The sequence below is a fragment of the Leptinotarsa decemlineata genome, unplaced genomic scaffold, assembly GCF_025532065.1.
Source record: "Leptinotarsa decemlineata unplaced genomic scaffold, Ldec_3_MD MMD2_tig00026299_RagTag_RagTag, whole genome shotgun sequence".
NCBI lineage: Eukaryota > Metazoa > Arthropoda > Insecta > Coleoptera > Chrysomelidae > Leptinotarsa > Leptinotarsa decemlineata.
In genome coordinates, this window is record NW_027412676.1 from 1,742,035 (window position 1) to 1,764,945 (window position 22,911).

At 34.4% G+C, this 22,911-nt stretch overlaps 2 protein-coding genes across 4 annotated transcripts in view; both read right to left on the reverse strand.

The window, feature by feature from the left end:
• Sema1a (Semaphorin 1a) overlaps positions 1-22,911 on the reverse strand; it is a 1,123,890-nt gene that overhangs the window by 321,872 nt on the left and 779,107 nt on the right. The gene's annotated exons all lie outside the window — the stretch shown is intronic.
• Positions 1-22,911, reverse strand: part of LOC141484915 (cell adhesion molecule Dscam1-like) — a 65,487-nt gene that overhangs the window by 40,120 nt on the left and 2,456 nt on the right. The window contains exon 3 of the mRNA XM_074180614.1: positions 6,564-6,771. Within this exon, the coding sequence (XP_074036715.1) occupies positions 6,564-6,771 (208 nt within the window). The remainder of the gene's footprint in view (positions 1-6,563; positions 6,772-22,911) is intronic.

Consider the following 22,911-nt stretch of genomic DNA (forward strand, 5'->3'; position numbering starts at 1 on the left):
ATATGGCTCTATCAAAAAGCATTTGAAGAGACTAGTTTTGAGAAAAAGTATACGTTTGTGGAACTATTGCGTAGCAATATCTTCACAATCACTTTACAACCTGGCTCAAACAAGGTGCACAAGGCTCAAACATCGGTTCAAGAATAGGCTCTTTGGATATCACTCGTTCCATAAATTCATAGAAAATGAAAAATGATCACGAAGGAAGATGTATGTATCTCCTTGGGAAGTAAGGATTGAAAGAGCCTTTGCAACTCATCACGAGACGTTGTTAATCTAGGCTAGTTGCGATATTGCAGAAACCCAACTTAGTGAACCCTAAGTTTTCTGAAAAATAATCTAATCTGAGTCGCAGAATAATAACTATTATTCTGCGACTCGCTTAGCATTCTGGAAGCTCTTGGGAATAGTTTTTGTTCGATTATACAACAGATCCTGGAATTGAATACAGAATGAATACTTGAAAATCCCTCTGAGAGGAACGTCATATTAAATTCACAATTGCCTTTTTTCCGTACACTAGAACCCCTTTATCCAATATTTGAAATTTCAAAAACAGTACACCACATTGTCAGGAATTCATAAAAATATACATGCGAGTGTCAATGCAGTCAATGTTGGAAGGTGTGGTCACTTCGGTTATACTAAATCTTATATTTTTAAAGAAATGTTGGTTGAGTAACAGAATTGAATTAAAAAAACAACTAACCCGTCTTCAGAAAATTATTTGATCACTAAACTAGTTAACTTATTTTCATAACTGACTTCTGAATCACAGATTGAAGTTTGTCAGCAAATGATTCAGAGGATTTCAGTCTGGCAGGGTAACCTACCTTTCAGTTTTCTGTTGAAATTTGTTTTTTTCCGTTAACGAGCGATTTCTGTATTATGAGATAAAGCACCATTCTAGTAATACCAGACTCTCTCTTTTTCGTCCTGTTCATCTAACATTTTACATGTGACATCTTTGAACTACCGTATCACATACCCAGCAATATTGTTTTGAATTTGAGTTCTCTTATCCGACATTTTTGTGTTCCTGAGACAAGGTGGGGATTTTTGAACCCCAATAATGATAGTGGATTAAACATTGCGTTCTTTGAAAATTTTGCTTCATTGATAATTTTTTGAATAAGTTATTTACATAATGCGGTGTTGTAGGCGACCAACATCTGATATTCTTGAGAATGTGAAGCAGGGAATTGAAACTCGTTCATACTATTGTATGCAAGTTGATGGAAGTCAATCTAAACATTCGAGTAAATTTTTCTGTTCAGTTTCACTTTCTAGTTCGGAATTAAATACAAACTTAGGTAATTATTTTTTTTACATTTCTTATCGTTATGATGTTGATAATATTAGATAGTTGGACACAGAACTGAACATCTTTCAAAAACTCGACTATTATTCTCATTTTTGACATGTGGTTTGTTGAGAGGAGAGAGTGACTAAACAACGTGAAAGTCAATTCCCTTAAGAACTGAAAATGACGCGTTCACGGAATTTTTACGAACTCAATATCAAATACTTATGATGCACTTTTTGGAACCTTTGGTGTAGTAATGAATATTACTGAAGTTTTTTCGCAACACCAAATCGCTATTTTTAACACCTCGACACGTGTTTCAATCACCAAGCGATCAAATACTTATGATGCACTTTTTGGAACCTTTGGTGTAGTAATAAATATTACTGGAGTTTTTTCCCAACACCAATTCGCTATTTTTAACACCTCGACACGTGTTTCGATCACCAAGCGATCATATTCAAGAGGAAGAACTATCGCGAAGCTAACGCTATTCATGCTATATAGATATACCCTATAGGTAAACCCTACACCTGTGTACACTTGTAGGGTTTACCTGTAGAGTATATCTATATAGCATAAATAGCGTTAGCTTCGCGATAGTACACCTGTAGGGTATATCTATATAGTATAAATAGTAAACAGTAATATGCGATATCAAATGACTGATTCAGGGTGGCTCGTTTTTACTGGAATGCAATTTGTTGTTCTATTTGAAATGAAACTCTTACGGCAAATTTTCAGTGAACTGAAACTATTTCAAACTGATAGATTATTTCAATTTATTTCTGATCCCAGATGTTTAGAATCAAAATAGCCATATTTAATGAAACATTCATAACTAAGTAGCCAGTACATTAAAGTTATATTCTGAATGACCATAGCGCATTCACCAATTAGTATGCTTATTGAATGATATATTGATTATATTTCCCAATTCAACTTGATGCTCCTCATCCCATGTGAAGGTTCATTGAATATTTAAATACCTCAAGTTTACTGAGTATGAAAATCTGTTCAATTATTGTTCATTTGATGCCTTATTTTTCAGTATGAGGAGAATATGTGGGTCACCGATATAACTGATCATCTAACAGCTACTTTATTAGTATACGTTTCAGTTAGTTTTGAAAGTATTTAAAATTTTTTCTCAAAATACCTGTTGTGGAAATAGTGTTGAAAAAAATGCGATATTTAAGAGATATTACTGACTGGTAGTCTGGGACGACTCATCAACCATGTGATATTGAGTATAAGATTAATAATATGACCTAGAGAAAAATATTTACTCTTTGGCTACGAAATTTTTTATTGAAATCTCTCCCTCACGGATGATGTCAACATCAGCATTCCCAACGAATGGTTTGGGTGGAACTGTTCACAATGATTATCAAATATTCAGTTATGAGAAATTAGGTGCATCTTAGAGAAAGTTTTGAAATGAAATATCACTTTTTCAGTTTTCTCAACTTGTTGTCTTTAATATATTAGATATACTAGGTTGGGTAAATGCTAATACATTGGATACATAGAATTCCGTAACCCCAAAGTAGAATCATATCTATGACAGTGTTTGTCTACTCTGGACAAAGCTGTTAATGGTTATATTTTCTGATACATTATTATGACATTGAGAAACTTTCGTATCCATTGGTCATTATGAAAGCTAACTTCGATAGACTGTTGTTCGAATATTAGAATGTTTGCGATAATCATCACATTTAATTATGTGTATATGCGTTTAGGCTGCAAATAGAAATTATTATGGAGTCTACAAGGTGGCTCAAAAAGTGTGACATATCGAAGTTGTGTTTTTTCAAATAGAACCCCCTGTATTTCGTTACACTTTTGAATAGGCCAGGAAAAAAATCATATGATTTCATACCAGGAACTATATACCTAACTATAACCGTTGTCGAGTTATTGATTTTTCTTTGAAAATGTTAGGTACAGTTGGAAAATAAAATAACATCGGAATGTGTCGAAATCATTTCTTCGAATTCTGCACAAGCATGAAAGGAGTTCTGTGCTATTGATTTTGATATACTCCGTTTCTCAATATTATACAGGATGTTCAAAAATCATTATCACTTTTTTATAATTTCGGACAAAAACTACACCTCACAAACTTTATTTGAAAAATATATCACATCGTGTTTCGCTAGCACAGTAGCTTTATCAAGTGATTTGCATACACTAAAATTTATATACTACAGGTAACCATAATTGAGACTACCTCCAAAAATTACTCAAACCTCTACCTAAGGTACCTGTTCAATTATGATCACATGAAGCATATTACCTTACATATACATCAATAATAATTCTTTCTCGTTTTGAGGAAAACAAGTTCAATAATGGTGATCACCAAGGAGGATGAACATTCTTGGCTTTCATTTTATTTTCTGATGAATCTACTTCAATGGCTCAGTGAACAGACACAACTTCCATTATCATAGTGATATGAATCCTCATTTTTTCCTCACTCTGGATCACCAGAATAGATGGTCTGTTTGAGGAATTTTAGGTACACAAGTTATAGAACCATATATTTCAGATGGAAACTTGAATGGCCGATTATTTTTACAATTTTCACGAAATGATCTGCCTGAGCTTCTGGAGAATATGCCGCTGAATGTCAGACAACGGATGTGGTTACAATTGGATGGAGCTCTTCAAATTCAGTGTCAGACAGTTTTTGAATATGTGTTTGTCTAATGAATGTATTGGTAGGGAAGGACCACAAAATTGGTCAGTGAGATCACCAGATTTGATTTGCCTCGATTTTTTTCCTATGGGAGTACTTGAAGAATGAGGTTTACGATACTCTTCCAACTACACTGGAAACGGAGGAGAGAATAAAGGCTGCTTTTCGAAGAGTGACTCCTCAAATGTTATTGAATAGAGAGAGTGAATCTTCATATTCAATAAGATGGTCATCATTTCGAGTGTCTACTATAAATTGAATACATTTGTTGCTTCAATTGAGTAATAAAAAAAAATTGTAAAGTCGGTTCAATGAACTACTGTTAAAATATGAATGTTTAAAAAAATCTGTTCAAAATCTGTTTTTTCCGATAATCAGCTGTCGCCCCCATACGAACGACAACTTTCAAAAGTTGAGAACGTGTGGGAGCTAAGGTAAGGGTCTTACCTTTCAACGTGTGATTCCTAACACGGTTGGAGAATCATTCCAGCTTCAATCGAATCGTGGGTTCAATCGAACCCACGATCTTCCGATCGTGAGTCGGGCGCACTACCACCGCGGTCAATTCCACAACATGTGAATGATAATTTTCATTTTAGTGAGCAGTAAATATTTTCGCTGAAGATGAGTGTTACAACTATCAATAAGAATTCTGTGAGTGAATCAAGCAAATATCGCTTCCGGGTTATCTCGATTGAAAAAATGCATTGAAATGAAACCTTGGTACTATTTGAAAAAGCCAATATCTGAAAAACTATTCAGGTTAGGTATAGAGGACTCCAAAATGAAACGAGAGATAACTGACCCGAAGAGATAACTCATCCGGAGACGATTGTAGATAATAACAATCGAAACGTCGTGAAATAACGTGGCTTGGAATCTCTTAACTTTTTATTCATATTTTCATTTTATTTCTTTGTGATTTTTATACTTTACTTTTCATTTTTCGTTCAATCGTTTTTTTGTTACTTGTATTTTATTTCACTATTCTTTCATTTTAGATTAATTTTGCCTAATATAATTGTTATTTTCAGCTATTCATTTTTAATTCTCCTTTTTTAGTTGTTTCAGGGATTTCTTTGAACATGTATAATATTGAGAAATGGTTTTATCGAAATCAATAGTCCAAAATTTCTAGTCCTAACATTTTCATGAAAAAAATCAATAACTCGAGAACGGTTATAGTAAGGTACATAATATTTTATATGAAATCATATTATTTTTGCATCTGAAAAAACACAACTTTGATATGTCACACTTTTTTGAGCCACCTTGTAGATGTTGAGAAAGTAAAGAAAATTGTTATGAGGAATCATCGAATCACTATTAGAGAGGTTGCTGAGGATTTTGGCACATGAGTTGTCTCATGCCATGCAACTTTTTTGGGAATTTTTGGCATGAAGCGTGTGGCAGCAGAATTCGTTCCCAAATGACCAAAGTCCCGATGAAAGAGCCCAGGAGAGCCAAATTCGGTCAAATGTTAAGACTTTGCTCAATTTTTTCTTCCATTACCGTAGAGTAGTGTATCAGTTTTTGTCACATGATCGTACGATTACCAAAAAGCATTATCTTGAAGTAATACGCCGCTTGCGAGAACAAATGCTAAGAAAATGTCCGGCATTGTGAAAAAACAATTCGTGGCATTTACATCACGAGAATGCACCTGCTCTCTCAATCATAATATTTTGGACAAAAACAATACCGTAATCATATCCACCTCATCCACTGTATTTATCAGATTCGTCCCCCTGCGACTTTTTTCCGTTCCTGTTGGTGAAATGAAAACCGTATCGCTGAGAGAACTAAAGGACATACCAATAAGTGCATATCGGAACTACTTCAAGGATTGGAAACAACGCTAGCACAAATGTATTATATCTGAGGGTGATTACTTTGAAGTGGACAAAATAGAAACTAATAAAATAGCTCTTTATCTGTATTGTGTCCAACTGTGTCTCTTGAGAGTTAAACCGTCTTAAATAATTCACAAGAGCTACGACCTATTACCGACCTATTATAAACAAATTTCTCAAACTAATGCTTTAACAAAAACTCCATCTGAAGTTTGGTCAGATCGTGTCTTAGTTCTTTTTCGGTAGAGGTAATTTTCAAAAGATGATTTTCTTCAGGATTCATTGTGTATCTGTATTGTTTGTAGCTGAATCAACGTTGAGTTGAAACTATCCCAAAAAATACCGATAATTTATGAACCTTTGGTGTAGTAATGAATATTACTGGAGTTTTTTCCCAACACCAGATCGTTATTTTTAACACCTCGACACGTGTTTCGATCATCAAGTGATCGTCATCAAAGAGGAAGACTAATCTTCCTCTTTCACCACGTGTCGAGGTGTTAAAAATAACGATTAGGTGTTGGGAAAAAATTCCAGTAATATTCAATACCGATAATCATATTTTCTACCTAGATATTAACGATGATCGACTTTATACAACTTCCTGAAATTGCGGCTCTAACAAAAACACGCTCCGAACTTTATTCCGAACACACAACGAACAAGCTCTGTACATGTAGAACGCTAATAACTTTACCTATGACTTGAACCTCGACGTCCCTCCTGGCCGTGTTTCTCTGCCGGTTCTGCGCTTGACACGTGTACGTGCCCGCGTCTTCTTTCCTTTGCGTCTGTTCTACCACCAGGGTGCCATTAGCGTACACTCTTTGCCGTCGGATCGTCGGCAGAATTTGTCCCTCTCGTTCCCACGTGATGGTTTCGATGGGATATCCAGCTACCGGGCACTTTGTTGGAGAACAGAAAAAGTAAATGGTGAATTCGATGTGAATTGCCGTTTGGGGAATTGTAGGTGCAGACTGGGGCCCCAGAACTAGTACTTTTTAGATTGTTTGCTTTCTATGATGGCTTTTTAAGCGATCGCTTTATTGGCGTGAATTTATTGCAGTTTCATTGTACAAGAAAACTAACTACCGGAAAGGTACCTACATTTCTAACAAAAAAAAATACAGGGCGTCCCACTTTTCATAAATTCAGACAAATATTTGGATGAACATTCAAATGTACTTCTTTTATTCCCTTCAAGACAATATTTTGGTCTCGTGATACCTGTTGCAATGATCTGATATTATATGGTGGCTGAAGAATCATTCAATGGATTTTATCTGTCTGTCTGTCTGCATGGGTTCTTTTAATTCTAAAGAGAAATCATCAATAGATTATTTGATAGAAGTCAAAAATTCAATACTCTGATCAAATACTTTTCCAACAGTATAAAATAATTCTTGAAATTGACCATTTATTATTAATGAAGTCATGTGATACACATTTTTCATCAGTTCACTGAATATATTCAGTAAGCGATAACTACGCATGAATAAACAATAAAATTTCAACTGAATACAATATTTCAGGATGGCTTTCTTTAGTTCATTCCATTATCTGTTCACTGATTTAAGAAATATTATTTCCTCACTTGAACTAATTGTACAAAGTGGCCCAAATTGGACACTTTCAAAGGAAATAGATAGATGATTACTGATAGATGTGTCTAAGAGTAAAATTCAATGAAAAACTTGATGATGGAAACCGCATATCGATATCCATCATCGTTTCTGAGTTATAGCATGTTTTTCGAAAATGTGCATTTTCAAACTTTTTTCTGCCAAAAACCTATTATTTCAATGAGAACACTTCCAAAGCAGTTTATACGTAATATTCAGTGGTATGAAAAACTTTTTCAAATGAGATATCAATAGTTATTGATGGCTTTGGAAGACGCGGCGATGAAACAGAAATAAATTGTTCAGTGCTAGCTATCAAATGTTGAGAAATCTTTTAAGGGTCTTCATCCCTGAAAAAAAAGGAGTCAGAAACGATTTTTCTCATTCTGATTGAGGAATGATTGTATGAGTGTATAAAGGAAAAATAATAAAAAAATATTTTTCGAATATTAGATGAATAAAAAGTATTCTCTCTCTCATTTTTGGGCATTATTCTTCAATTCCACCATCAAAACTAACGAATATTTTGGTGTTATTCCATTTCGGTATTGAAGCCTATCATTTTCTCAGTTAAACGACTTTCTCATTTTTCTTTTTAATGTTTCCTTTATTTTGTTAATAATTTAATAAGAATGTGTTATTTATACGAATTTTATTTCCTTGCATTATGCCTTTCGAAATGGGAAATATCAAATTTGATCAAAGTCAACTATTAAAGTTTTGCTTCAGCCGTCGACTAGTGAAAACTAATTATTACTTTTGAATCTGGAGTCAGAATAGTAGATGAATTTCTTTTAAATGACACGCCTGTCAGGTAACTCCTCCCACACGTCTGGTGAGGGAGAGAGAGAGTATCATAGAGCCATTGCAAAATGTAGCACAGGTCGGATTGGGAATAGGAAAAGATAAAAGTCATTCTGACCGAACGAAAGATGGAAATATTAAAATTTCTACAATAACCAGATAGTTTTCAACTTACCTATCTGTATGTTTGCGTGTGTACACGTTTGTATCAAATCTTGCAAGTCTAATATCTTCCGATTGGCTTGAAATTTTACAGGTATTCATTACTAGGGACAAAACTTCATGATATTTTCATATTAAGAAATACTAAGATGGAGGCTCTAGAATGTTGGACGAATTTCGTTATTTTTGATTTGATTACAATCAAAATTGGTAGCAAAAACATTGTTGGATTTCATTTATTTTCAACAGTTGCATACACATCAGCGAATTGAATTATTCACGATTGGTATTGACTTATATTGTCTAACCCTTTATATGGAATCAGACATATTATTTAACTGTGGACCTTTCCTGCAAAATATTATATTCAAAATCATTAAATTTTGAAAATATATCTGGCAGTATGAATTCATTTTGAGGAAAAATATGAGTAATTTACCCCGGAGAGCCCTAGATGAATTATTTTTGAGGATCGGACTATGAATCATAAAATCTTTTCGTCATTTCGAACTAATGCTGAAAATTGATATTGTGAAAGGACCCTTACTTGAAAGACAAAATCTGATACTTGATTTCTCAATTTTTAATTCATAAGTATGATCTGATTTTTTGAACACCCTGCTCATGTTTTCGAAAAAATAAATTTTGAACAGAACACGACTATAAATCACAAAATAACCCATAGCTATCTTTATCTGCTATTTTGAATTCTTGAAATTTGATTAAAAACTCATTATCTTCAACCTCAAAATACCAGTGTTATATATAATTTGACAATTAATAACAAAACTCGTTTGTCATCTCGAATTTCTGAATTCCAACAGAAAAATAACTATCTTCGAACCTTAAAGCCAGTCTTCCATATATCACAAAACTAGTCCGCCCTCTTGAATTTCCGAAATTACAAAATACCGAGACTACAAAATACCAATTTTAAATCGAATCGGTCTATAATCACAATACTCGTCAGACATCTTGAAGCCGCCATCTTGAATTCATTAATTTTAACTAGAGATTCATAATGTGCGACCCGAAAACCCCATTGTACCAAATATGAATCGGATAACACAACTTGTCCGTCATCTTGAATTCATTGATTTTGACAATACATTTATACTCTACGCCCCAAAAAAACCACATACAATTTCAAATCGATTCGACCATAATCACATATCTCGTTCGATATCTTTGGAATCGTCATCTTGATTCGTTAAGTTTGACAAAAGAATTCATAATCTCTGACCCCGAAAACTTCCTATAGCAAGTCAAATCGGGCCCTAAACACAATCTCGTCCGCATCTTGAATTTATCAATTTTGATAAAAGATTCATAATTTTCAAATAATCTGCAATTTAGTGCAAATTTTGAGATCAACACGAAAACGAACATGTTTTAATCTAAAATGTAATTTGGAAGAACGAACACGTCGGCGAATAAAGTTCGGCCCTGGAATGACCCGCCTGGTCAAGTTAGAATTAGGGAGGATTTGTATTTATTTCATCGGCGAAATCGCACTGCCATCTGGCGGTATACGTTTTCGTAACTAAAGGCTAAAGACACTTAACAGCAGCAATTAAAACGCATAGTTTCAATGAAACGGATAACAATAATGATAAAGAACAAATAATGGAATATATTTCTTCAGATGTGTTTGAACTGTCTACCACATTCCTTCACATACAGGCGACACGTTTTCTGAACGTTTTAACGTTTTTACGAATTTTTCAACTCAATAGGTTATGTTAGTTAGGTCCAAAGTGAGTGAATCTATTCGACCCTCCACCGCAACCCGCAGGTTTATTGTAGCTCACACCTATTCACACTCGACCAAATAAATCCAGCTTCTTAACGAAGCCGATTAGTTTATATGGTGAGTGGTCTTTCAGGTCGGATGGTGAGAGTACTACTCTACCGAACTTGAAAACCTAATTGGGTCCCTAGCGGGCAGGCACAAATTATGTGCTCTGCTGTTTTATCATTTTCCAAACAGAAGTGACATACACTGTCTGCATATGATGATTCAAATTAACTGTGACCTGTAAGAAGGCCTGTTAGACATCGTAGTTCATTTCTATTGTAGTCCAACAACAGTTTGGTATCAAGCTTCGAAAGGCGAATAAACGCCTTGGAGTGAGCCAATCCTGTCCATGAATTTTCTTGCCATCTAGGCGATCAGTCTTTGTTTGGAAAAGCCTGAAGCGATGCCAGTAACAGGTTCTGGTCCGATGAAGCTGCTTGCAGCACCTCCTTTGCAACGAAGTCAGCAGCCCTTATCTTCCAGGCCAGTATGGCTTGGAATCCAGAGCGGAGACTGTCTGTAAGTCTTCCTATGGAGGAGAGTTATTTTTGGCAATTTGTTACCGATTCAGGCGTTACTCGGTAGGAGCCAAGAGCTTCCAACGCCGCTTGACTGTCCGATAATATTTTTATTGACTCGTGTATGAGTTTGGATTCTTCCAATCTCTCCGCACACAATTCAATAACGTAAATTTCCACAGTCGCATAGGTTCGTAGGCAGGTTGATATCTCTGTCTTGGGTCTGCGACTAAAACACCTGTACCAGAATCGGATGGTGTTTTCGATCCATCTGTGAACCAATAACTATCTGCTCTCAATATTGCCTTCTCCCGGAGGATCCAGTCCTCCAGTGCCTACACACTTTGACTTCTCTACTCCACATTAGAATGAGGATTGTTGTGCCCAAGTAAAGAATTGTAGCTGTTGAAAATGCCGCCACTGCTCACATAAGCTTCTTCTGTCCAAATATAATTTACCAAAAAATCACAAACTTGTTTACAACTTTCCAGAAACCACTGGCAAAAAGCAATGCGGCATTCAAAATCTCCTGGTCTGAGTTGATGAACTCTTCTAATCCTGTATGGATTGAATTTGTAATTTTTCAAAATTTTCGCAACGTTAGTTTTTGGTAGACTTGTTGATATTGTCAAATTTGCGTTGTGTGTGGAATCTTGCGAAAATGTCTCTAAAAGGTTGTCTTCTCTCTGATACCTCAAGTGATCTTGCTTCTTCTGCATTTTTCTTCGGTTTGTATAAAACAGACTATCTGATTCCGTTTTTCATAATTCTCTTACTTCATTGCGAATGTGTTTGAAAATTGAATCAAAACCACTAATTGAAGAGCATCTATACTACTTAAATCAAAATTTGACAGCTACCAGTAAAGATTTGCATTCTGTTTTATTGCCGCATCGACCAAAGTCTACTTCATCAAAGTGTGCGTTTCAAAGTCTACATATAAAAACTCATTTCGAAGGTAACTCTAACAAAATACCAAGTGTACTACATTTTTGGAAAGGTAATTTCAAGCTTTAGTGAAATATATAGAAATATACAGGGTATTCCTTAAACACATGCTAATATTTAAGGAGGTAATTCTTAGACCCATTTTAAGGAAAAAACGTCCTATGGACGTATGTCCTAAACGTCTTAACTTTTGAGATACAGGGTGGCAAAGTTTTTAAAAATAATCAGTTTTTTAATAATAACTGAGATAATTTTGTAGACATCTTTGGCATATTTGGTACATATGTTCCATGCCATGATGTACAATTTTCTTAATTTTCTCTGCCAGTGGCGTACGTACGAGTTTTGAAATGTATATTTTTGGCGAAAAAAATACTACGCCACTGTTTTATCTTGAATTAAAAATTATTTTTAAAATCTCCTAACATTTTTGAGCACATTTGATATACTAGGTTTTCTTTGTCGACGCATGGTTTTTGCTCAAAAAATTAAAAATCGCTTTACTTAAGGATACATTCCTTAAAAATCTGTTGCGGTATCGTGCATCGACTGAAAGCAAACTAAGAGATCAGATTTTTTGCAAAATAATTGAGGATCTAAAAGGTATTTGTTTGTTGTCAGATGCACTGTTCTCAATTAAAATTACGTCATAACGCAGCACCGCTTAATAATTTTTAAAACATAAATTAAGTTATCCTGGAATAAATGACGTGTAGCAGAATTTATTTACTGCACCTCTTGAAAATATGGAGTTTGTCGATATGTTATTTCTTTCAAAGATTGAAAGCAGAAAAAACAGCGTACCCACCATAGCAATAAAAAACGAATTCTATGTATGTACAAACGTCAGTAGCTAATATTGATGTTGGTTTAAAGTAAGGTGTTGGTGTTAAAAACTGTCACAGCGCATTTTGATTGATTTTGAAGTGTTATTGAAGTTATTTTGGTAGTCCGCTGTTTTTCTGAATATCAGTAAATGCGGAAATGGCGCAAATGCATTACGTATATGGCCTTGCCGATGGTAATGCAACAGAAGCCAGGCGCATTTATCAGGAAAGATATCCTAATCGTGCCTTACCAGAGAGCCGAACCTTTTCAAATATTCATCGTCGACTTGGGGAAACTGGTAGTTTCAAGAAAGGGACTCCGGAAGGTAGACTTCGTGTAGTAAGAACTCCTGAAATAGAGGAAGCGGTGCTGCAAGAAATCGAGGAACATCCTGAGACGAGTACGAGGAAGATCGCTAGAACTCTGAATATTTGTCATTAAATTGTTTGGCGTATTTTGGTTGATTTTTTGTAATACCCATACCATATTTCAAGAGTGCAGGCATTACTCCCCAGAGGTTTTCCACAGCGTGTGAACTTCAGTCAGTGGTATCTACAAAGTATTACAGTAAATCCGCAATTTGAGACACAAATTTTGTTCACAGACGAAGCAAATTTTTCTCTGAATGCCATTCAAAATTTCCATAACAATCATGTGTGGGCTGAAGAAAATCCCCGTGCAATAACCGAAACCCATTAACAACACCAATTTTCGGTTAATGTATGGGCGGGAATTATAGGTGATCATCTAATAGGCCCATTTTTTCTACCAGGACGCCTTGATGGTCGTTTTTATTTACACTTTCTCGAAGAAGACTTACCTGGGTTATTGGAAGATGTGCCACTTGCGTTAAGGAATCGAATATGGTGCATGTACGATGGCGCACCTGCTCATTTCAGTGTAGTTGTCCGAAACCATTTAAATACAGTTTATCCTAATCCTTGACTAGGTCGCGGAGGACCTCAGCAATGGCCAGCAAGATTCCCCGATCTCAACAGTTTAGATTTTTTTTTATGGGGTCACCTTAAAACTCTTGTGTATAAAACTCCCGTTAATACTTTAGAAGATTTAAGAGAGCGAATAGTTGCCTCGTGTGAAACTATACGAAATATGCCGGGAATATTTGAACGGGTGCGTAATTCCATGCGTAGAAGGGCGGAAGCATGCATACTAAGTGCAGGTGGCCACTTCCAACAATTTTTATAATCAGTTTTGGTATTATTACTAATTAACAAATTTGTGTTATTCGTTTAGACTTACTGTCACAAAATAAAAAAAACTCGTTTTTGTGAAAAATTTATTTTTTTGCAGATTATGTTTTCAAATATTATTAGGGAATTGGTAATGCGTTATGAAGCAATTTTCAGATTCTCATTCATTTTAGAATTGATCTAATTTCTTAATTTGCTTTCTGTCGATTTTTATTTGTTTGAGTGAAAATCATGCGTCGGACAAAGAAATACCAGGAGATCAAATTTTCTCAAAATGAATGAGGATTTTAAAAATGATTTTATTTTGAAAAGAAAGCTTTGGCGTAGTACTTTTTCCCCAAAAATTCATTGCGAAACCCGTAGGGATGCCACTGTTTGAAAAAATACAAATTTGTGTTACATCAGAAAATGCGCCTTGAGGCATGGAACATATGTACCAAATATGCCAAAGATGTCTACAAAATTATCTCAGTTATTATTAAAAAACTGATTATTTTTGAAAACTTTGCCACCCTGTATCTCAAAAGTTAAGGCGTTTAGGACATACGTCCATAGAAAGTTTTTTTCTTAAAATGGATCTAAGAATTACCTCCTTAAATATTAGCATGTGTTTAAGGAACACCCTGTATCAATAACCATTGATATATCTTTTGAAAAGAAATATTTTCGAAATTTTTCCATAGAAATGAAACGCTTCTGACAAGAAAAAAGTTATAGCAACTCTTCGAAAATGCAAATTTTCAAAAAACATGTTGTAACTCAGAAAAATTGAGAGATATCGATATGTGGTTTTCACCACCAAATTTTTCATGAAATTTGACCACCAGACATAGCCATCAGTTTTCATCTATTTAGTTTGAAGTTTCCCCTCTCAAATTGTCCGATTTGGCACACTCTGTACTTTATTCAAGCAGTACTTTGCCACCACTCCAATATTTGAGTTTGTAGTTACTTCATTAGCATCTGAATTTTGAAACTGACGCTTGACTACGAACTCTTGTGGTTACTGTGACTGAGATACCACTATCATGAACAATTCAATTATTGAATTTTTGACCCTGTTTTGTTAATGCAAAAATATGCCTTGATTAAAATTATCTTTTTTTTTCGTTCGGCGGATCTCGACACCTATTTTATATGAATCATATCTATTTTTCCTTCAGAAATACTTATGTCAACATCAAGTTACACATTTTATTCTTCTTAATCTATAGCGGGTGATTCTCTAAGGTGGCTACCCCTATAACTTTTTCATTATTAGAGATAAAAAAACGAATTTGAGGGTTATGTATTATAGTTCAATTTACATTTTTTGACAAATTTACTTGCTTTGCTGTACTTCCGGCTTGACCGGAAATTACCTCCAACTTTCGATTTTTAAATGGAACATCCTATATATATCTACTTATTTCGGTCGAGAATAAATTCCAAATCCAACGATACTTCATTTGTCAATATTCGATGAATGAAAAAATTTTTGTCCAATTTCATTTTTTGATCTACAATGCCATGGATCGTGTAAATCACTTCATTATTGATGAAGTCACATGGGAAAACTGCGACTTTGAGGCTTATGACTATACAGTCATTTTAAGAATTATTTCACAGTCTCAAATATGAATTTTTCCAGTTAACTTGATTTTTTCAAATGGAAAGCGGATGGCTTGTGAAAAACCATTTTCTTACGAATAATTTGATGCCACACACTTTTACTTTATTTTCTCTATTTTTCTGAATAATTGCAAGAAACGATCATAACTAATAACAAAGATACGTATTCGGTTTACTCATGCACTGAGTCTAGTTATCCACGATAACATCCACAACTAGGCAATGCTGTTGCTAGGACTGCCTGAACAAATAGGCTAATGAATATACTGTCACTTTTAAACATTATTTGTTGTGTAGTTTATAATTAGATATGGCAAACGAGGGACGAGAAAATTGACATATTACTAATTTATGTAGAAACGAAAAAGAATGCAACTGATGCAGTTCAAATTTATATTGAGAGGTTCCGTAATTGTCGCCATCCCACTCGGCATTGTTTTCCAAAACTGGAAAAAAAATGAAAATAAATCAGAAGGAAATGCCAAAGAAGTAGATGAAAGTAAATTAACTTGTTTAATACTTCTGGACCACAGTAAAGCCTTCGAGACTCTTGACTAGACGTCCTGTGCGTCAAACTCAGCTTCTTCGGTTTTTCTATGAATGCGCTATCTCTGGTTAGAAATTACTTATCCATCCAACCGAACTCAAAGAGTTATGGGGACAGTATCAGCTCAGAGACTCTGCCTGTAAACTAAAGGTGTTCCTTAAGTATCAATCCTTGGTCCTTTACTATTCAGCCTGTATATTTTGTATCCATCAGTCGGTAGAAAAATGCAACATTCACCATTACGTAGATGATACTCAACTGTACTTGAGTGTACATACAGTGGGCATACTTGAAGACGCTATAAATCAAATCATCTAGGAGAACAATCGTTCAGGCCATCTCAACAGCTACACAGTAGTGGTAATGGACTGACACCTATCAGAAAACAACTACTCCCCTGGCTAATACCACGAAGGGCGTTGGATTATATCCGACAGGTGTCAGTGCAGGATTCTTCACAGAAGTTATTCCTGCATATGCTGTTTGCGATACAACTGCCGCAATATAACTTCTGTGAAGAATCCTGCACTGACACCTGTCAGATATAATCCAACGCCCTTCGTGTATTAGCCAGGGGAGTAGTAGCTGTCAGTCCATTAACCTACTGTGTAGGGTTTGAGACTGGCCTGACGAATTGTTCTCTTAGATGATTTGTCATAAACTGAAAATGAACTTCAAAAAGTCAGCATAATGATCTTTGGACCAAAAAATTGCGAATATATTTCATAAAATAGTCTTATATTCATATAAATGGTGACGTTCCCTTCTGTAACTGAAGCAAAGAACCTAGGCCTTTAGCTCGATTCTGAACTGCGCTTTACAAAACACGTTAGCCATTTGATTCAAACGTCCTTTAACATCTTAAGGCAACTGTTTCCAAATCGAGACTTACTCACCAAACAACTCAAATAAAATTATGGTGAAGCGCTAATAATTTCGAAAGTTCATATTGCGATAGCATTTATGGCTCTGCATTACTTCAATCTGATTCCCTTCGTCTTCAACGAATCTGAAACAGTTGCCTTCTTTTCTTTTGGCATTCGAATACGACCACATATCAACTCAGAAGGAATCGGTGCTGCAACTAGAGAAACTCAGGACACTGCACTACAGGTCTTCTGTTTTTTACTCGCAGCTTTTCATACAACACAGCTAAATTCTACAATCTACTGCCCAGTGAATTCAGATCCTACACGTTGAAAAACTTTGAAAAAAAATCAAAGGAGCATTTATTTGAGTAGTTCACTTTCCTCATGCTGGCCGTGGCTCATGCGTTTACACAAAAGATTTGGTGACTGAATAATAATCTTTTTTTGAAATTGTCTGTATGTACTATAATTTTCTTTTATTCATTTCAAATTTCATTTTTTTCTAAGGATGAGTTCAAAAACTGCTTAGCTGACACTCCGCTCATTCACCTCACTTTTTTTGTATATTCTGTATGTTTTTACTTCAGATGAATAAAGTTTCATTATTATTATTATTATCAACTTCATCGTCAGTGTAGAAAAAGAAGTAGACGTGCTGGCCTATGTTGAAGTGAATTGTACGGTGTCAATTCGCCAAATTGTTTCTGAGTGTGATATAAGTTATTCGTCTGTTTGGATAATTCTTCACAAATATAATTATCGATCATTCAAGTACCAACTACACCAATATCTTCACGATAATGATCACAACCGAAGATTGACTTATTGCAACTGGTTTTTGACTAAATACAGAAAAGCTATACGTTTACCATTTACAATTATTTATTCAGATGAAACCCGATTCACCAACATGGGTATGTTCAATAGGAATAATAAAAGGTACTGGTCTCGAACAAATATACATTTGATGCAAAAAGGAAATTTTCAAGAGCGAAAAGTGGATTGGCACTTATGTACCTATTCAGTGTCATATTTTTACATAAATGTATTATTGCTTTTTCATATTCTAGATCACCAGATCTCATTCGCTAGAGTTTTTTCTCTGAGGAATAATTAAAAAGCAGGTTTACAATACAACATCAGCTACTCTTGAAGAGCATAAAGTAAGGGTAGTATTCCAGAATATCAATGAGGAACAACTAATCAATGTGATGCGGGCAACAATTGAAAAAGTTAAATTTTGCCGTGATCAAGGAGGAGGCCATTTTGAAAATTTATAACTTTAATGGACTAATTTGCGACTTTCTTGCAATTATTCAGGAAAATATAGCAAATGAAGTGAAAGTGTGCGGCATCGTATTATTTGTAAGGAAATGATCTTTCATAAAATACCGATGAGCCACCCCCATTCCATTTGAAAAAATTAAGTTAACTGGACAAGTTCATATTTTCGACAGTGAAATATTTCTTAAAACGACTGTGAAGTCATAAGCCTCAAAATCATAGTTTTCCCATGTTATTTGATCAAGAATGAAGTGATTTACATGATCCATGGCATTCTAGATAAAAAAATGAAAATTGGAATGAAAATGATTTTATTTGTCAAATATTGACAAGTGAAGTATTGTTGAATTCAGAATGTCATTCTCTATCGAAATAAGTAAAATATATAGGATGTTCCATTAAAAGATCGAAAGTTGGGGTATTTCCGGTCAAGCCGGAAGTACGGCAAAGCAAGTAAATGTGGCAAAAATGTAAATGAAACTATAACACACAAACCCCAAATTTCATTTTTCTATCTCCAATAATAAAAAGTTATAGGGGTGAGCCACTGTAGAATCACCCGGTATAGGTTAATCTCATATCTTTCTTGCATATCATATCAACTGTATAATTTTTTCAATTGATGGCTTGGATTTATTCTGGAGTTCATTATCTTTTGTTGAGGATATGCAAACGAGAGCTTATCTACCTTATCAGTTAAATCAGTACATTAAAAGACTCACCATTTCTCCAAATTGTATAAAATCTCAGTTTTCACAACTGTGATGAGGGTATGGATTTATGAAAAGCGGGATATACTGCCATTATTGGATAAAATATTCGCAACGAATACAGTATTTCAAACATTGATTTTGGCGTAAACATAACAGTGTTGCTGGATTCATTTATTAGTCTTGAGTTGCAGGTTTTGAATTGTATGAATTTTGTTGAATATTCAATGATTAAAAAATAAGCAAACATTAAAACAATACCGTCCAGAACTTCACTACAACACCAGAAAAAATATAAGTGTTGACAACCTGATGTGAATTACAACCTACAGCAATTTTTGCACCGCATAGCCACTACAGATTTTGAAGCCCTTCAAACATTGATTGTATCCAAAAGGACACATATGTATTCACATTTATGACGTCACCAAACTTCGTGCTATGTTTTCTGAGGTATCCTGTTGGAAGTCCTACCTGTATTATCACTTCTCAAAATTATTATCTCTGAAAATATTTTACGGTACTTTGTTTGTATTTCTACTATTCCTGTCACCTTCTTGTAATCTTTGGGGAAAATATTCTGTTCACACCTTCATCAAAAGGGGTTATTTTATTCATCCATACTTGTTTCAATTGAAATTGCAAATTTTTATGAAGCAACTCCGGCAAAACTCAAATACTTAGAAACTTCTCCAAAATATTGGTTTTATGAGAGGAATAACTTTGCCGACTTCGCCAGAATACGAATTACCAAAAATATTAATGAGTTGGATACCCAAAGTCACAAAATATTTATTACTATTGAAAATGCAATTATATTTTCAAACAAGACAATGCTCATTATTAGGCGGAGGCAATCATGCCATAGAAACAGTCTATTTATGAAAAAGGAGTGGAACATGAAACCATGAAAGTTTTACTAAATATATATGTGTTGAAAATCTTATGATAATTTAGTAGTTAAATTGATTCATTATTGTTATTAACTGGGGGCCATGATGTAGTTTGCGATTTTTTGTGATGAAATGAAATTATTGTGTTAAAATTAGGTGGTTTCAAAAGTTTTGTTCGTTTTTAAATCATATGTTTTTGTGGTTCCATATCTCAATTAACATACAGTGTGTAAAAGCCAATTGGAATAAACTATTTTTCGGTTATGGTACATAGTTTAACAAAATCCCGAAACACGTCAAATTTAAATTGTAATATGACATACTTCAACGGAAAAATTCCACCCTCACCTTCAACCCCCTTCGAATGACAGGTATAACCCCAAATTTTTTGAATGTGACATATAGGTTTGTGATATATCGTTTGGAAGGTCTATTAATTTTCCATTCAAAATGTATTCGTTTTAAAGTTTGTTGCAACAATTGAGAAAAAATAAATTTGAACCATGTGGTTACCAAAATTCGATAAAATACACTCAAAAACTAATATGTAATGCAAAACGCAATGAAATGTAGAATACGAAAAAGAACTATGGATATTAAGGAAGTAGATGTTCAAAATTTCAGCGCGTACCTCCTGATAACATCTTAATCTCGAATAAAACTGTCTTTAAACATTATTCAACATATTAGGCGTGACCGACCTAATCGCAAGCGTTATTCGATTTTTTAAGTCATTCAAATCTGAAGGTTTTAGTTTTGTACACATTGCTCTTTACATATCCCCATAAAGAGAAATCTAATGATGAAAGATAAGGTGATGGCGCTGGCTATTTGATCGATCTTCGCCTCCCTATCCACCGATTGGAAAATGTTGTATCGAGGTATTGCCGGGCATGAACTTGGTAATGTAGTGGTGCTCCATCTTGCTGAAACCATATCGTATTCACTGGAGTTTGAGGGTTTTCTGGATCAGTATATAAACTTGGTAAATTTGGAATGACATCATTTTGAAGTAGTGCCAAATAATTATCGCCATTCAAGTTGACCTCAATGAAAAAGGTTCCTTAAAATCCCTGTCCAAACATTAACCTTTTGAGGTTATTACGTTTGTTCTTCTCTCATCCAGTGAGGATTTTTCGTTGATCAGTAGCGGCAGTTTTTCCGATTAGCATGACCGTTAAGAGACAAAGTACACTCATCAGAAAACAACGTCTTCTAATTATGATATTTTCATCCAATATGCCCATCATTTGCTCACAAAAATAAGTTCTCTATCAGAATTGTCTTCCATGCGCTCCTGAGTAGGTATCATTCCATAGGTATGCATTTTATCTTTTTTAAATGTTTACTATCGATGTATGGCTAATATTGAATGTTGTGAATGCCTGTCTACTCGATGTATGTGGGTTTTCCCTACACTCAAGCACCACATCTAATTTGAGTTCAACACTCATTGCATTGGCTGCTGCTTTTTTTTTATCTGCCCCACATCGCCAAAATAGGTGAGCTACTTCCTGTTCGGGTTTTATCTCCGTAACTAATCATTTGTAACACTGTTATTTCATGCATTTCCGTTAATCTAACCATTTGTCAGACTTGAAGTTATTGAACTTTGAACTTGAATTGAAATACTGACAACTAATGTAACATACAAACACACATTAAAACAACTACCGTTCCAATATATATTATTTAATTAAAAAAAAATAATAACATCTAAAAAGAATATTGCTATGGTTTTTGCTTACTTTCTCATTATCGATACCTCAACATGAAATAAGTTTAGAGTATATTGCAATTTTGCATGTTTTGAGTGTATTTTATCGAATTTCGGTAACCACATGATTATAATTAATTTTTTCCTAATTGTTGGCGATAAACTCGAAAGCGGTAACATTTTGAGTAGAGAAGGAAGATACCCATCAAACGATATATCACAAGTCAAGCCACTAATATTATTTAATTAAAAAAAAAATAACCTATCTAAAAAGAATATTGCTATGGTTTTTGCTTACTTTCTCATTATCGATACCTCAACATGAAATAAGTTTAGAGTATATTGCAATTTTGCATGTTTTGAGTTATTTTATCGAATTTCGGTAACCACATGATTATAATTAATTTTTTCCTAATTGTTGGCGATAAACTCGAAAGCGGTAACATTTTTGAGTAGAGAAGGAAGATACCCATCAAACGATATATCACAAGTCAAGCCACTAATATTATTTAATTACAAAAAAATATAACATCTAAAAAGAATATTGCTATGGTTTTTGCTTACTTTCTCATTATCGATACCTCAACATGAATAAGTTTAGAGTATATTGCAATTTTGCATGTTTTGAGTGTATTTTATCGAATTTTCGGTAACCACATGATTATAATTAATTTTTCCTAATTGTTGGCGATAAACTCGAAAGCGGTAACATTTTTGAGTAGAGAAGGAAGATACCCATCAAACGATATATCACAAGTCTATACTTCACATTAAAAAATTGGGGGTTGTACCTATCAGTCGACGGGGTTTTAAGGTAGTGGTAGCATTTTTCCGTTGAAGTATGTGAATATCATTTGATTTGACGTGTTCGGATTTTGTTGAATTATGTACCATAACCGAAATAATAAATTCATTCCATTTGCATTTACACACTGCATATTCTACCGTGTCGTGGTATAAACTGATCGATAGAGATTTTTTTCTGTAAGCATTGATGCAGCTAATGTTTCAAGGTATGTTCTTCTTTGCTTTTGCGCACCGAAACGATTTTTTATCGGATCGTCACGTGTGATGAAAAGTGAATCCTCTAGCAGGTAGCAAATCAGTTTCATTATATTTGAAAAGAAAATTCAGAAAAAAATAATTTTTTTTGATTGTTTTCCTATTTATTTGTATTACCTCATCCAATCAGGACCAAGCAAAAATGACCTTCGTCGACTTCATCGAATCTCTAGCATATATTTTTCATGCTGACGAAAGTATTAGATTTGCGTTATGTTGGCAAAATCGCGCTTATGGCGATTGAATTTTATCCAGAAGATGTCAAAGGAGCCTGCGGAGTCATAGACTCTGATATTAGACACTTTATTGAACTAGCAACTTCACACTAGCTTTTTATCAACACAGAAAAGTTCCAATTATCATTTTCGGGTCAAAAATCAATAGAGTAAAATTATCAATTCAGTTTAAATTCACATAAATGCAGATACACTTCATGTTGTTGATGAAGCCAGAATACCTTG